This window comes from Trachurus japonicus, chromosome 22 (genome assembly GCF_045865225.1).
Source record: "Trachurus japonicus isolate A0001 chromosome 22, Traja_1.0".
NCBI classification, from domain to species: domain Eukaryota; kingdom Metazoa; phylum Chordata; class Actinopteri; order Carangiformes; family Carangidae; genus Trachurus; species Trachurus japonicus.
This window is the reverse complement of record NC_140928.1, coordinates 9,800,536-9,812,260: the sequence shown is the minus strand read 5'-3', so window position 1 is coordinate 9,812,260 and position 11,725 is coordinate 9,800,536. Positions and strand designations below refer to the sequence as shown.

Genomic DNA, 11,725 nt, shown 5'->3' with positions numbered 1-11,725 from the left:
TTACAGACACGAGACTGTGTGGGAAGTGAAAGTGAGAGAAACAACTTCAAAGTTTATCTCCTGTACAAACAAAAGTATTATCAGTGCACAGAGGTGGTGCCATTTTATTAAGTGCAATCTGGTGGTGAATTTACAGAAACTATAAATCAGGCAACTGAAATCCTGACGCTACTACTATACACAGGTGTTTGAACCACACAGGAAACTTAACTACAACTACCAGTCATTTTAGTAGTGTTAGTGTTACAGCATATCTCACTATGATTAAGATGATGATTATGACATTAAGAAGATATTTTTGTCTATGTACACGCATTTACAGTATATGTAAAAGCATATCCTCATCATGTGGTTGGTTCCCTTTCAAAATCAATGTCAGTCACTCATGATGAGTTGTCATGAGGTAAGTAGTAAATATCACAGCTGTTGGTTGTGATGCAACAATTGATATTGTTGTCCATTTAATAGGCTCCTATATTATTGCACTGTATTATATTGAATTATTACTTAAGACAGGTCCTTTTAAAGCAAGATCAAGGTGTGTTTGTTTTTCAATCTGATACCTTTTGAACAACAAATTAATAATTGCAGAGCGGATTCAGGATTTCTCCAATAGAATATTATTTCTAACAAATCTGTGGATAGAATAACCATTTTCAATTTTGATATCACAATTCTGACACCAATGTAAGATGGGATCCTCAACAAGTACAGGTAAGTACAGGTGTTTATTTAAGTCAAATAACACTGTCTCTGGCAGTAATTTGGAGCTTTAGTGTCTCTGTCGTCAAAATCTATGAACATAAAGGACAGAGGACAGTGATGTCACCGCTGAGAGGACATGTCCACTGTCTCTTTAATTCCAGTGCGGTCCAGGGGGGCAGGATCGTGTGTGTGTGTGTGTGTTTTCCTCCTTCTCTTGGACTCGCAGCGGTTGCGCCAAGCAGCAGCAGCAGCAGATTGAATGAAGTGTGTTTGCAGGCTGCTGCTGGCCACAGCGCGCTGGTCTTGTTCAAGATGCCACGGATGAACAACCAGAGTGCATCATTTTTTCTAGTTACTAAGTGGGCGGTTTTGCGCCTCGTCAAATTTCTCTAGAAGTCTTTTTTTTTTTTTTTTTTTTTTGTAATAAGCCACGGGCCCTTGAGAAACCAATCTCCGCCTTGATGGTATCTGGACGGCAGCGCACTGCTCAGGCGACTGGCAGCTCTCTGCACGGATGATAAAGGACTTGGGAAAGGAAATAGTCAAGATGGCAGCTGTGTACGGAATGATAAAGCTGATGTACTGACATTAGATGAAGTCATTTTCATTTTCTTCTGGCATGCACGTCGCGGGATCGCGGTGCAGGACGCGGGCGCTTTGTGAAGGAACGCCGTTTGGATTCCTCCTCCGAGACTCTCCGCGGACTCTTCCTCTCTTTGACTCCACGTTTCACGAAATCGCTCTGCATGTTGGACAGGGTGTGGGCTGTGCATGAGGAGGAGAGAGAGACAGAGGGAAAAAGACAATGTTTAATGCTGTGTGTTAATGCTGGTCAGCGCGATCTGCTCTGTATGTGTGTGCGTGAGTGTGAGCGTGTGTGCCGCGGATAGACGCCTTGCAGGAGGACAGATAGACGGACACGTGCTGGGGGGACTGGGCTGCAGGGCTGGACATTTGCATACCGTGCATAGTAAATAAAGTGTCCATGAAGCCTGCACACAACATTGATGGAATGCGACCCGAGTGATTTTATAACAACCCTTTGTGCAGCGAATCAGATATTGCGATTAACATGGCTGAGGCGCCGCGCATCGGCGACGAGCCTCCCTTAAACGTTGAGATAGATCCGGATTTCGAGCCTCAGAAGCGGCCGCGGTCCTGCACTTGGCCGCTGCCCCGTCCGGAGTCTGGTGCGGGCAAACCCGGGACAAATGACACTGACGTAATCCCCGAAGAGGAGGATGATGAGGGCGTCAGCAGCTCGGGGAGCGGCGCCGCTGAGAAAGCCAGCTGTGGTGCTACTAAAGCCCGGGAGCCGAGCAGCGGCAGCAGCGGCAGCAGCGGCAGCTCCATCTCCCAGCCCGTGGAGGTCCAGCGCGGCCCCTGCAAGGAGGAGGCCGCCGCAGACTCCTCGCCTTCCTCCGCGCAGACCCCCGCCGCGGCTCTGGGCGGCTCTGCCTCCCAGCAGCTGAGGAAGTCCTCCGCCCGCAGGAACGCCTGGGGCAACTACTCCTATGCAGACCTCATTACCCAAGCCATCGAGAGCTCCCCCGAGAAAAGGCTGACCTTGTCCCAGATCTATGACTGGATGGTGAGGTCTGTGCCATATTTCAAGGACAAAGGCGACAGCAATAGCTCTGCTGGCTGGAAGGTGAGCGGTGACATGCTGCTGCTGTCATCATAACAAAGACCATACTGTGGTCATGTAAAGACACAATGCACACAGCTACAGTTAATGTAGAGATGGGGGAGCAGGGTACAAACACTGCCTGTGTTATTTTGCTGACACCACCACCATCACCACACACCAGGATGGTTCTGGGTCACATTTTTTGAACTTTATCATCAGGCATATTTGTTTGTTGGAGTAGATAATCAGCAGGGAATTGAGCTGTGTGGCTTCCCTGACAGGCACATGGTGTTACATGACTTATGGCCCAATCTGCTCTCAAAATACAACACCAGAGCAGTGGTAGAATATGCATCAAATTACACACATCATGAGTTTTGCACCCTAAAATGAAAGTGCAGACTAATCCAGTAAAAACAAAGTAGTGGATATGAAAGTCGAGAGTCAAAACAGGCAATGCAAAGTAAATTTCACTTTCATACAAACTGGTCACAATGCAACACAGGGGCTTCTTATACGAGCTTCAGCTGGGCCCTGTTTGCTTCTGTTTGATTTTAAGGATTAGTACAGGCCTGGAAAACCAATTCATCTGTCATGGAATCAAGTCTGATGAAAGCTTTGAGCTTTGCAGGATTTAGATTGGAGAGGGGGGGTTAGAAAAACTCTGGAAATAGGTTTGTAATCCTGCACAACTGTGTATGTGGGATGTGGGCTGATTCTAGGGAGTTTCTTCATGAAGAAATTACAGTAACAGAGAAGATTGTGCATTTTTTAAAAACCCCCCTCACTTTGTGGTGGCATGTTGGGAAATAGGGTGTAAAACATGAGCAGTGTGTTTGAAAAACAAACGGATGATAACGACAGATTAATCTGCACAGAATCATCAGCTGGTTAGCTAATTGTTTAGATTAGTGGCGGTCAGTTTTCATTCATGCACGGATGCTCATTTGCCACCAGATGCGTTCAGGGGCTGCAGACAGACAGTGGCTTGCAGAGGAAAGGGTTAATTTTAGGGTTTCAGAAGAGCTGACATCAGCATTTCCTAGGAGATGCTTTGTAGCTGTGTGACATTCAGCTATCAGCTTGAGGTTGGTCATCTGCAGGAGGGACCGTGGGGTTGTTTGACTCCCACTGAAAATTAAAAAAAACAGGATCCGTAGAGGTTTTTTTCCCCCTCATTGTTGTGGATCCAAACTAAATATTTAGCTTCCTATATGGATGACCATCCAGCGGCTCAGCCCTGCTGTGTGCCACACCGCCTTTTCATGTGGCCCAGGCACAAGAATCAATCAGCTGACTATAAATTATGTAGGTCAATGTGTAGCAGTGTGAGAGAAGCTCAGTGTTTCTCTTTGGATCTGGCTCTGGCTAAACTGGCGTTGCTCCAGTCCCCGTTCAGAACGAGGCATTGCTCAAAGGGTGCTGCAGCACTGCTGTGACTGTGTGGGGGAGGGGAAAGCAGGAGTTTGCTCTTTGTGATTTTATTTTTATTTTTTATTTTTTAAACGGGCTGCGGCTCGTGCTATACGTACCTGTGCAGTGTTCAAGGAAATTGAACTCTTTCCTGAGGCTCTCCTAATGGATGTAATTATGTCCACTAGCTGTTTCTTTTAAGGAGGAGGGCTGGTGCTTGTACCTCCTTCATGGCCACACATTCCTTCTAAAAATTCAGGAAATAACAGGAAGGTTGTGTTTTGTACACAGACCAGATTACTGTATATCTTTAATAACCACAGCAAGGTCCTTACAGTATACAGTTGTGTATTCAAATTCAGCAGCATTGTAATAAAAACCAGCCTTTGCGAACCTTATAACAATAAGTTTTTGTTGCATAAGAGAGGACTGGATACATTTGTTAGGTCATTTCCGAGTTTATATATTCTGATATTACACTAAACTATGTTTTATTGCAAGATGTCACAGCTATTTTAAACATCTGCTTTAAAACAGCACAACCCAGCACAGCAACACGACAGTTTATGGCCCCATAAACGAGCACAGAGTTGAATCAAAACCTCTCTGACGGCCTCTATACCAAAACTGAAGTGTCACAGCGGTTTATTTATTTATTGCAGGGCTGTTGTATTCAGTTGCATTAGATTGAACAGGACAGGTGTTGCTGTTGTTGTGTTCACTCTCTGTAGGTCATGGGATGATTAACAACATTTGGCTTGCTTTGCATGTGTCTTTTTTAGTATTTATTTGCTAAGGGCGTTCAGTCACTGATGACACATGCGATATCTCTTGCTTGCTTTTTAAAAAATGTCTTCAGTCAGAACTTGCATCAGCATGTTAAGGTTGCAGGGTTTTATTTCTGTAGAAATTACATGAAATTCACAATTACTTCCATAATTTACATTTGGTCAGTCAAAGTAAGGCTCTTATGCTAGAAAATAGTAAAAACAAATGGCTGCTCTGTTTTCCCAGAGTTCAAAGAGAAGCGGATTCGGGGGCGCTTTTGCTGGAAACTTGACTTGAAAGAAAGTTGCTGCTTATTTTTTCTATTTGATTACCTATGTTTAGGTTGAGTTTGGGCGAATCATTAATCATAAGCTTTACGTAAGTTAGAATCTGTTTTGCGCAATCTGACATAATCATAAAGATTCAGAGGAAACCAAGTAAAGATAATAGACCGTATTCAAAACCCAAACTTTAATGGTGGTTAAATTGCTTTTAGGTAAAAGAATTACTCATAGATAATTGAAATTAAAATGGTGATGTATTTTTTGGCACAGAACCATTGTTCAAGCTCTCATACCTGTTTTTTAAAAAGCCTAATCTAAAACATGGGAGGGCTGGCAAAGTGGTGTTAAAAGCATACTTGTTCTGAAGGATGACTATTCTCAGATGTATTCATAATAGCAAAATCATGACCTTTTGTTGCAAAGTAATTGCCTTTAGTCACTGCAGCACTGGCGTCAGTGGAAATGGTCCATTTGGAGCTAGAGATATTTCCTCAGCAAGAAAGTGGTGTTGAAATTAGCTTCGCTGCAGCAGCAGCAGCAGCAGCAGCAGCAGCAGCAGCAGCAGCAGTTTGTTTGCTCCTATACTCTTCATATATCCTGCTCTTTTAATGGAAATTTGTGCAGATTTTAGAGTAAGTTCTTCCGTGAGGCTCGAATCAGCCAAACTCTGCCTATAGTCCCAGTGGCTGGATATAGGAAAAACAACGGAGATTAAAACTCAACGGACACTGAGTTGACTATCTGTGTGTTTTTATTAACACCTTTACTGGTGTGACATTTGGAGTTCTCTTCATCAAACAGAGGTTTTTCTACTTTTAAATTACCAGCCAAATTTTCTGGCTCTAAACTTGCGGCCAATGGAAACGTTCCTGCTGAAGTTGAGCTGAGAGGAAATGTGTACAGTTTGGCAAAAGTGCAGCGTGGAAGCAGGAATGAAAGTCATATTTTATATTTTTGCCATTGTTAATGAATTCGATGAGGAGACCAAATTGAACGATAAATTGATCCTGTACTTGAATGTACTGTTGCTTGACATGCTCTATCAACATAGGCAGGCAACAGTTCACTGATCTTACATACGTCTCGTCAGTCTACTCCTGTTTAAGTAGTGTTACCTAAAAACTAAAGTCCCCAGCTGTTCTAAAAATCCTATTAGCCTATATATGTTTTTTTAGGATGCCCATTGTCATCTGGCCGGGGACTACAGCAGGATATTAGCCATGCTGGCTAAAGCTGCCCTTTTTACTGTATTTAATGCAGTTGATTAATTGGGACTGTCCACGTACAATAAAACAATAAAGTAAAGTAAATATGCAATTTGGCTGTAAAGGACAGATTTGATTGATTTCTCATGTTGCTACAACTGACAGCTAGTCAGTTCAGCTTCGTACAAACACTGTAAATAGTCTGTCTATGTCTGTGACTTCTCATTTAAATGTGCTGCTTTTTGCATATGTTAAACAAACAAGATATCACTGAATTAATGAGCTTTGGTGGGTGGATTTTGTTTCCTTTGGACAGTAGGCTACATCTCCTCCTAATCTAAGCTAAGATAAACAGCTACTGGCTATAGTTTAATATCAACCACTGTTTTACTTCCATTACGTCTTTAGATTTACGTCTTCAGTGGGAACAAATGAACTTGGAGCAGAGTGCCACAGTATGGGGAAGTCACAGAGTATTAAAAGACAATGATTTGACCATAAAGTCATCCGTATCCTTTGAAATCTGTAATTTAACCCACAGTGGGAGATTATTGGCTAATTCAGAATGATTGATAAAATACATCTGAGAACTACAAAAGCAGTAAGGTACCTGAGTCACATGTGTTTTTGTTGTTGATGAAAGTGTTTACTGGTTGACCCAATCTTTTAATTGGCTTTGAGCGAGGGCTTTGCCGTAAGTTTGATGTCAGCGGGTCGTTCCATTGACTCATTGCATTTAGTGGGGAACTGTGGCCAAGAGTCATGTGTGATCTTTTAGTCATCACCAAACCAGAGATCAACGTCCTCCACAGCTGCGTCTACAGAGGCCCACGTCACTTCAGCAGACTTGTGTAGCTTAAGTTTGTTTGTGCTGTGCTTGTTTAGTGTTTGATTAGTTTAATCTTCTGAGAGATGGATTTAAATAGGACCTTGGTTTACTCAAGTTAATTCAAGCTTAAGAGAATTATGCTGGACCCTCTCCCAAGTGAAGTTGGCCTTTGGGCTGCAAGAGTTCCTCCTTACTTATTGCTGTGAGTCTTAGTGCAGGCCAGCCGTGCAGGCTCCAGCTGTTTAATTTTGTACATGGTTGGGAACATCTCCAGGGAAATCCTGTAGACCTTTCCGAGCAGCCAGAAATAGGTCACAGTGTGAGGTGCAAAGAAAAAGTGTCTCTTAGAAGACACTGCAGTGTTAGAATTGTTCACAGTACTTGGTTTTAATAGCTGGTTTAATGACATGATTTGCTCTGGAGGGAGGCTCAAGTATAAATCCTCATTTTAGCTGTTTTCATCATCATTTCTACTTTAATAATGATCCTTCGCTAATCAAGTTAACTGTTAAGATCTAGCAATGTTGAGACACTGATAAAAAAGACAATAATGGAGCAGTCGGATGATCAGATAGTGCCTAAACAAATTCACCGTAGCAGTATTAGCAAACAACAAGGTTCAGTCAACAACAGTTGTGGAGTTTTTGATCACAATCGGCTCAAAGACACATTTCCAAGCTGACATCAAACTGCAGATGTTCAAACTTTAAGGACTCGGTAGCTTAAAAGGTTAGATTGTATTTTCATTTGAGTGAAAATTGAGTGTTGAAGAAGATTGTGTGGTATGACTTAAAGCTCCAAAATTGTACCAAATGGCCCCTGAGGGGATTAGCTATGGTTTCCAAGGTCAACAATGAACACTGACCATCTGGTTCATCTTTGACCCACAACGCATGTTTCTGCACATTCTGTAGCTTTCTCTGTCCGCTGAAGGAATATAAGCAACGATTGTGGTGTGGCTGCTCAGTTTTATCTCCACTTAAAGTAGCTGAGATGATCTGGTGATACCTGCAAAGATACAACCTGCCTGACTGTCTTGCAATTTCTTCACTTAAATTTTAGGTGAGCTTTTGTATAGAGTTGGTGGTTTGAATAGTCAAAATCAGTAGAAGCCAAGTCTGCTAGGTGGCCTCATTTTTCAAAGGCTTTTTGGGTAATTTTTTTTGTCTTCAAGCCCAAGCCTGGATGATGATGTCATCAAGGTTATTTTCCCAAACACGACAAAGCTCCTCCAAAACCGCAGGAGAGTTTATACAATTGGTTTTACAGTACAGGCTCAGTAGTTCTCCCCAAGACATTTTTGTGTGTAAAAGCTACCGTATGCATTTCTGCTTTTTAAAGGTGTTCAGAAAAGAAAATTGAATTTGAGCCCACTGTGGGTCTTAACATTAGTGTAATAAATCATCTATCAGACGATGTAGCCAGAACTTTGTGCAAAATTCCATTTTCGAGTAAATCTGGGATGAAAGTGGGGTCGTTTTTTTTCGCATTGGATAATGCAGGCGCACAAATTATGCGTCACGTTGCTCACGATTCATCAGCCAATGCTATTGGATCCGTCATCCATCAATCAAACGTCTGAGACACACACACACACACTGAGCTTGGTCTTGCCCCAAACATTGAATATCCCGTCTGCTCGGTTGTCCGCTAACAACCAATCAAATTTGTTTTCCTCACTCGGGTAAACTCGTGTGGCAACTTGTGGAAACTCATAGAAGGAGGAGCTACAAACAGGACAAACGGCCATTTCTGAACACCTTTAAAATGACTGAGGTATCATAAGTGATTAAGAAAGTATAATTTGCACAAATTCAATTTAATATGAAGGCATATTTAATTGTTTTTCATTCATTTTTATTTCAGAATTCCATCCGACACAATCTGTCCCTCCACAGTCGGTTTGTGAAAGTCCAGAATGAAGGAACAGGGAAAAGTTCCTGGTGGATGGTCAACCCAGAAGGTGGGAAAGGAGGCAAAGCTCCTCGACGACGGGCCGTATCCATGGATAACAGTAAGTACATCAAAGGAGCCCGAGGGCGCGCCACCAAGAAGAAAGCCTCACTGCAGGCGGCTCAAGATGGCAGCTCTGAGAGCTCCTCGAGCCTCTCCAAATGGACAGGAAGCCCCACTTCCCGTAGCAGCGATGAGCTAGACGCCTGGACAGACTTCCGCTCCCGGACCAATTCCAATGCCAGCACACTCAGCGGTCGTCTGTCCCCGATCCTGGCCAACCTGGAGCTGGACGAGGTGCCCGATGACGACTCTCCCCTGTCCCCGATGCTGTACTCCAGTCCCAGCAGCATGTCTCCGTCCACGGGGCCCACCGGGCTCTCGGACTTGGCCGGTACCATGAACCTCAACGACGGACTCTCTGACAACCTGATGGACGACCTTTTGGACAATATCAGCCTGACGGCATCCCAGCAGCCTCCTCCTGGAGAGGAGGACGACGGAGCAAACGGTCAGGGGAGCTCAGTGTTTACCTTCAGCTGCTCAGGAAGCAGTCTGGGTAGTCCCTCTGGCAGCTACGGGCCGAACCCTCTGTTCAGCCCGCCGTCCATCACGAGCCTGCGGCAGTCCCCCATGCAGACCATCCAGGAGAACAAGCAGACCACCTTCTCCTGCATCTCACACTTCAGCGACCACCAGGGCCTGCAGGATCTGCTCAGTCTGGACTCCCACAGCCACAGCAATGTCATGCTCACCCAGTCCGACCCGCTGATGTCGCAGGCCAGCACCGCCATCGCTCTGCAAAACTCCCGCCGCAACGCCATGCTGCTGCGCAAAGACCACATGTTGGTGAACCACACCGGTGCGGGTCCGGCCCAAAGCTCTTCAGTGCCTGGTTGGCAAGCTGGCTTGTCAACCTCTGACAACGACGCCAGTCACCCCGACACCAAGCAGCCGCACCTGAAATCTCCCAGCAAGAACTCCTCTATGCAGCTCGGCTCCGGTTTGTCCGGCCAGGACCGCTTTCCTGCCGACCTGGACCTGGACGTGTTCAACGGCAGCCTGGAGTGCGACATGGACTCCATCATCCGCAACGAACTGATGGATGCAGATTGCCTGGACCTCAGCTTTGACTCTTGCCTCACCTCCGCCCAGAACGCCAACAGGAATTCAGGAAGCTTTTCAAGCTCTAAACAGACCTCCCCTCAAAGCTGGGTCCCAAGCTGAGAAGCTCCGTCAGAACGCAGCATGATTAATAAAACGAAGTGGGGGGAATGTAAATGGGGTTTCATTGTCCTGCATTGTGCAAGTAGAGGGAAGGAAGTATGTGAAAGTGTATTCATGTAGTATTTTTTCCATTCTTTTTAATGTGAGGCATTAAGTTGGGTACTGTATTTTAAGTGTCTGAGACACACAATAGTGTCTTCACAGTGGAAAAAGAAAATTCTTTAAAAAGATCAATGCCTGGGCGGGCGGTGTGAACAACAGTACTGACTGGAAGGACAGGACATCTACAGTACAGGTCGTTTTGTCAAAACTAAATGAAAAGCATCAACTCGTGTTAGTCTCAGGGAATCACTCGTATCACAAAGTGATACATGAAACTGAAGATGAATTACGTTTTCACCCTGCTTTCTCCTCTTTTACACCCTTTCATACCTAAACCAACATTTTTGCCAAACCAGCTGTCAGCCTGTTGTTGGGGTGACGGCCTGTTTACAGAAACAAGCTGCAGAGAATGTTACATTATTACGTTCCAGTGGAGGATACTTGACAAGCGTTTTTTGTTTTGTTCTGTTCTGTTTTTTTTTTACAGTTTCTTTGAGAGACGTAGCCTAAACGGACTAAAAGATTTAAAACAAATGTTAATGAAAAGCTTTTTTTTTTCTCTTTCTTCCCATTGATGCACCGAGTCATGCACCAAATATCAATCTGTAGAGGTTAATATGTTATCAAGATGTGAACTGATCTACATTGTGTGGTTTTTGTATGTAATGTTTTATTTTTATTTAGCAAATTTTACCCTGTGATTTTAGTGACATTACTGTGAATTCTGTTCCTTCTGAAGAGGTGCATTACTGAAGTCTTGATGATTATGGTGTTTCTGCTGCAGATCCCTTTTCACCATCTTACCCCCCTCCCCTCATCCTCCTCTTCCACACACTGCAATATTGGAAGTACTGTTCAATATACAGACTTTAGGACAGAATTAAGGCCATGATTTAGCTAGTTGACACCATTTACATTAGTGAACACTTCAGACTATTTGGATAAAAAAAAATAACCACACTTGGAGACACCACAGCGCTCAACTACAATATTTTGGTGTTTGTTCATTTGAAGGAGTTCTTGGTGCTATAAATAAGAAGATAGCAGGGAGTGGCTGCAGACAGAGCGTCAGTAGTAGCCTCCCGTTTTGTTATCAGCACTACAGCAGGTGCTGGGGAAAAATGGTGTGACTAACCCAGTAAGAGGAGGATGTGTAGTATCTTAGAGCCATTTTTGTCATTGAGAGAGAAGCAACCACAGTATTTTAAATATTGCCAAAATATTTCTGCATTTAAATAAGTGGAAATAAGAGGATATACAGTGTATAAATGTTAGGAACCAGTGCTATAAGGGAGAGAACTAAAAAAACAAAAAAACATCAGCACAGTTTTTGTAGGACCAGCAGGAGGGTAATTTTTTTTTTTTTTTTTGCTAAATTCAAGCTCAATCATTTTAAAAATACATATTTTATTAATTTAATTTCCTCTTATTGTGATTCTGCATGTTTTACCCCATTTATACTGGGTTAGAGCTGTGTAAAAGCACTTTTATGTTAACACGTCTGTTGCCTACATTTTGACCATTTCAGTTGGATATTGATCAGGACAGATGGAAAATGAATCAATGAAATGATGTCCTCAGTTAGAGAAAAATCTTCACTCTCACAGTT

General features: G+C 43.5%; 1 protein-coding gene across 1 annotated transcript; it reads left to right on the top strand.

Moving 5' to 3' along the window:
• The first annotated feature begins 832 nt into the window (after positions 1-832).
• foxo3a (forkhead box O3A) lies at positions 833-11,409 on the top strand. The gene is made up of 2 exons (XM_085768174.1): positions 833-2,356; positions 8,701-11,409. Exons 1-2 carry the CDS (start codon positions 1,778-1,780, stop codon positions 10,012-10,014), a joined length of 1,893 nt encoding a protein of 630 aa, XP_085624300.1. The 5' UTR covers positions 833-1,777; the 3' UTR covers positions 10,015-11,409.
• The last annotated feature ends 316 nt before the right edge of the window (positions 11,410-11,725 follow it).

What these genes read in the sequence shown, in the direction of transcription:
- foxo3a (XM_085768174.1), top strand. Translation starts at nt 1,778, where the DNA reads ATGGCTGAGGCGCCGCGCATCGGCGACGAGCCTCCCTTAAACGTTGAG. An exon ending in ATAGCTCTGCTGGCTGGAAG is followed by an intron (nt 2,357 to 8,700) that starts GTGAGCGGTGAC and finishes TTTTTATTTCAG; the next exon opens with AATTCCATCCGACACAATCT.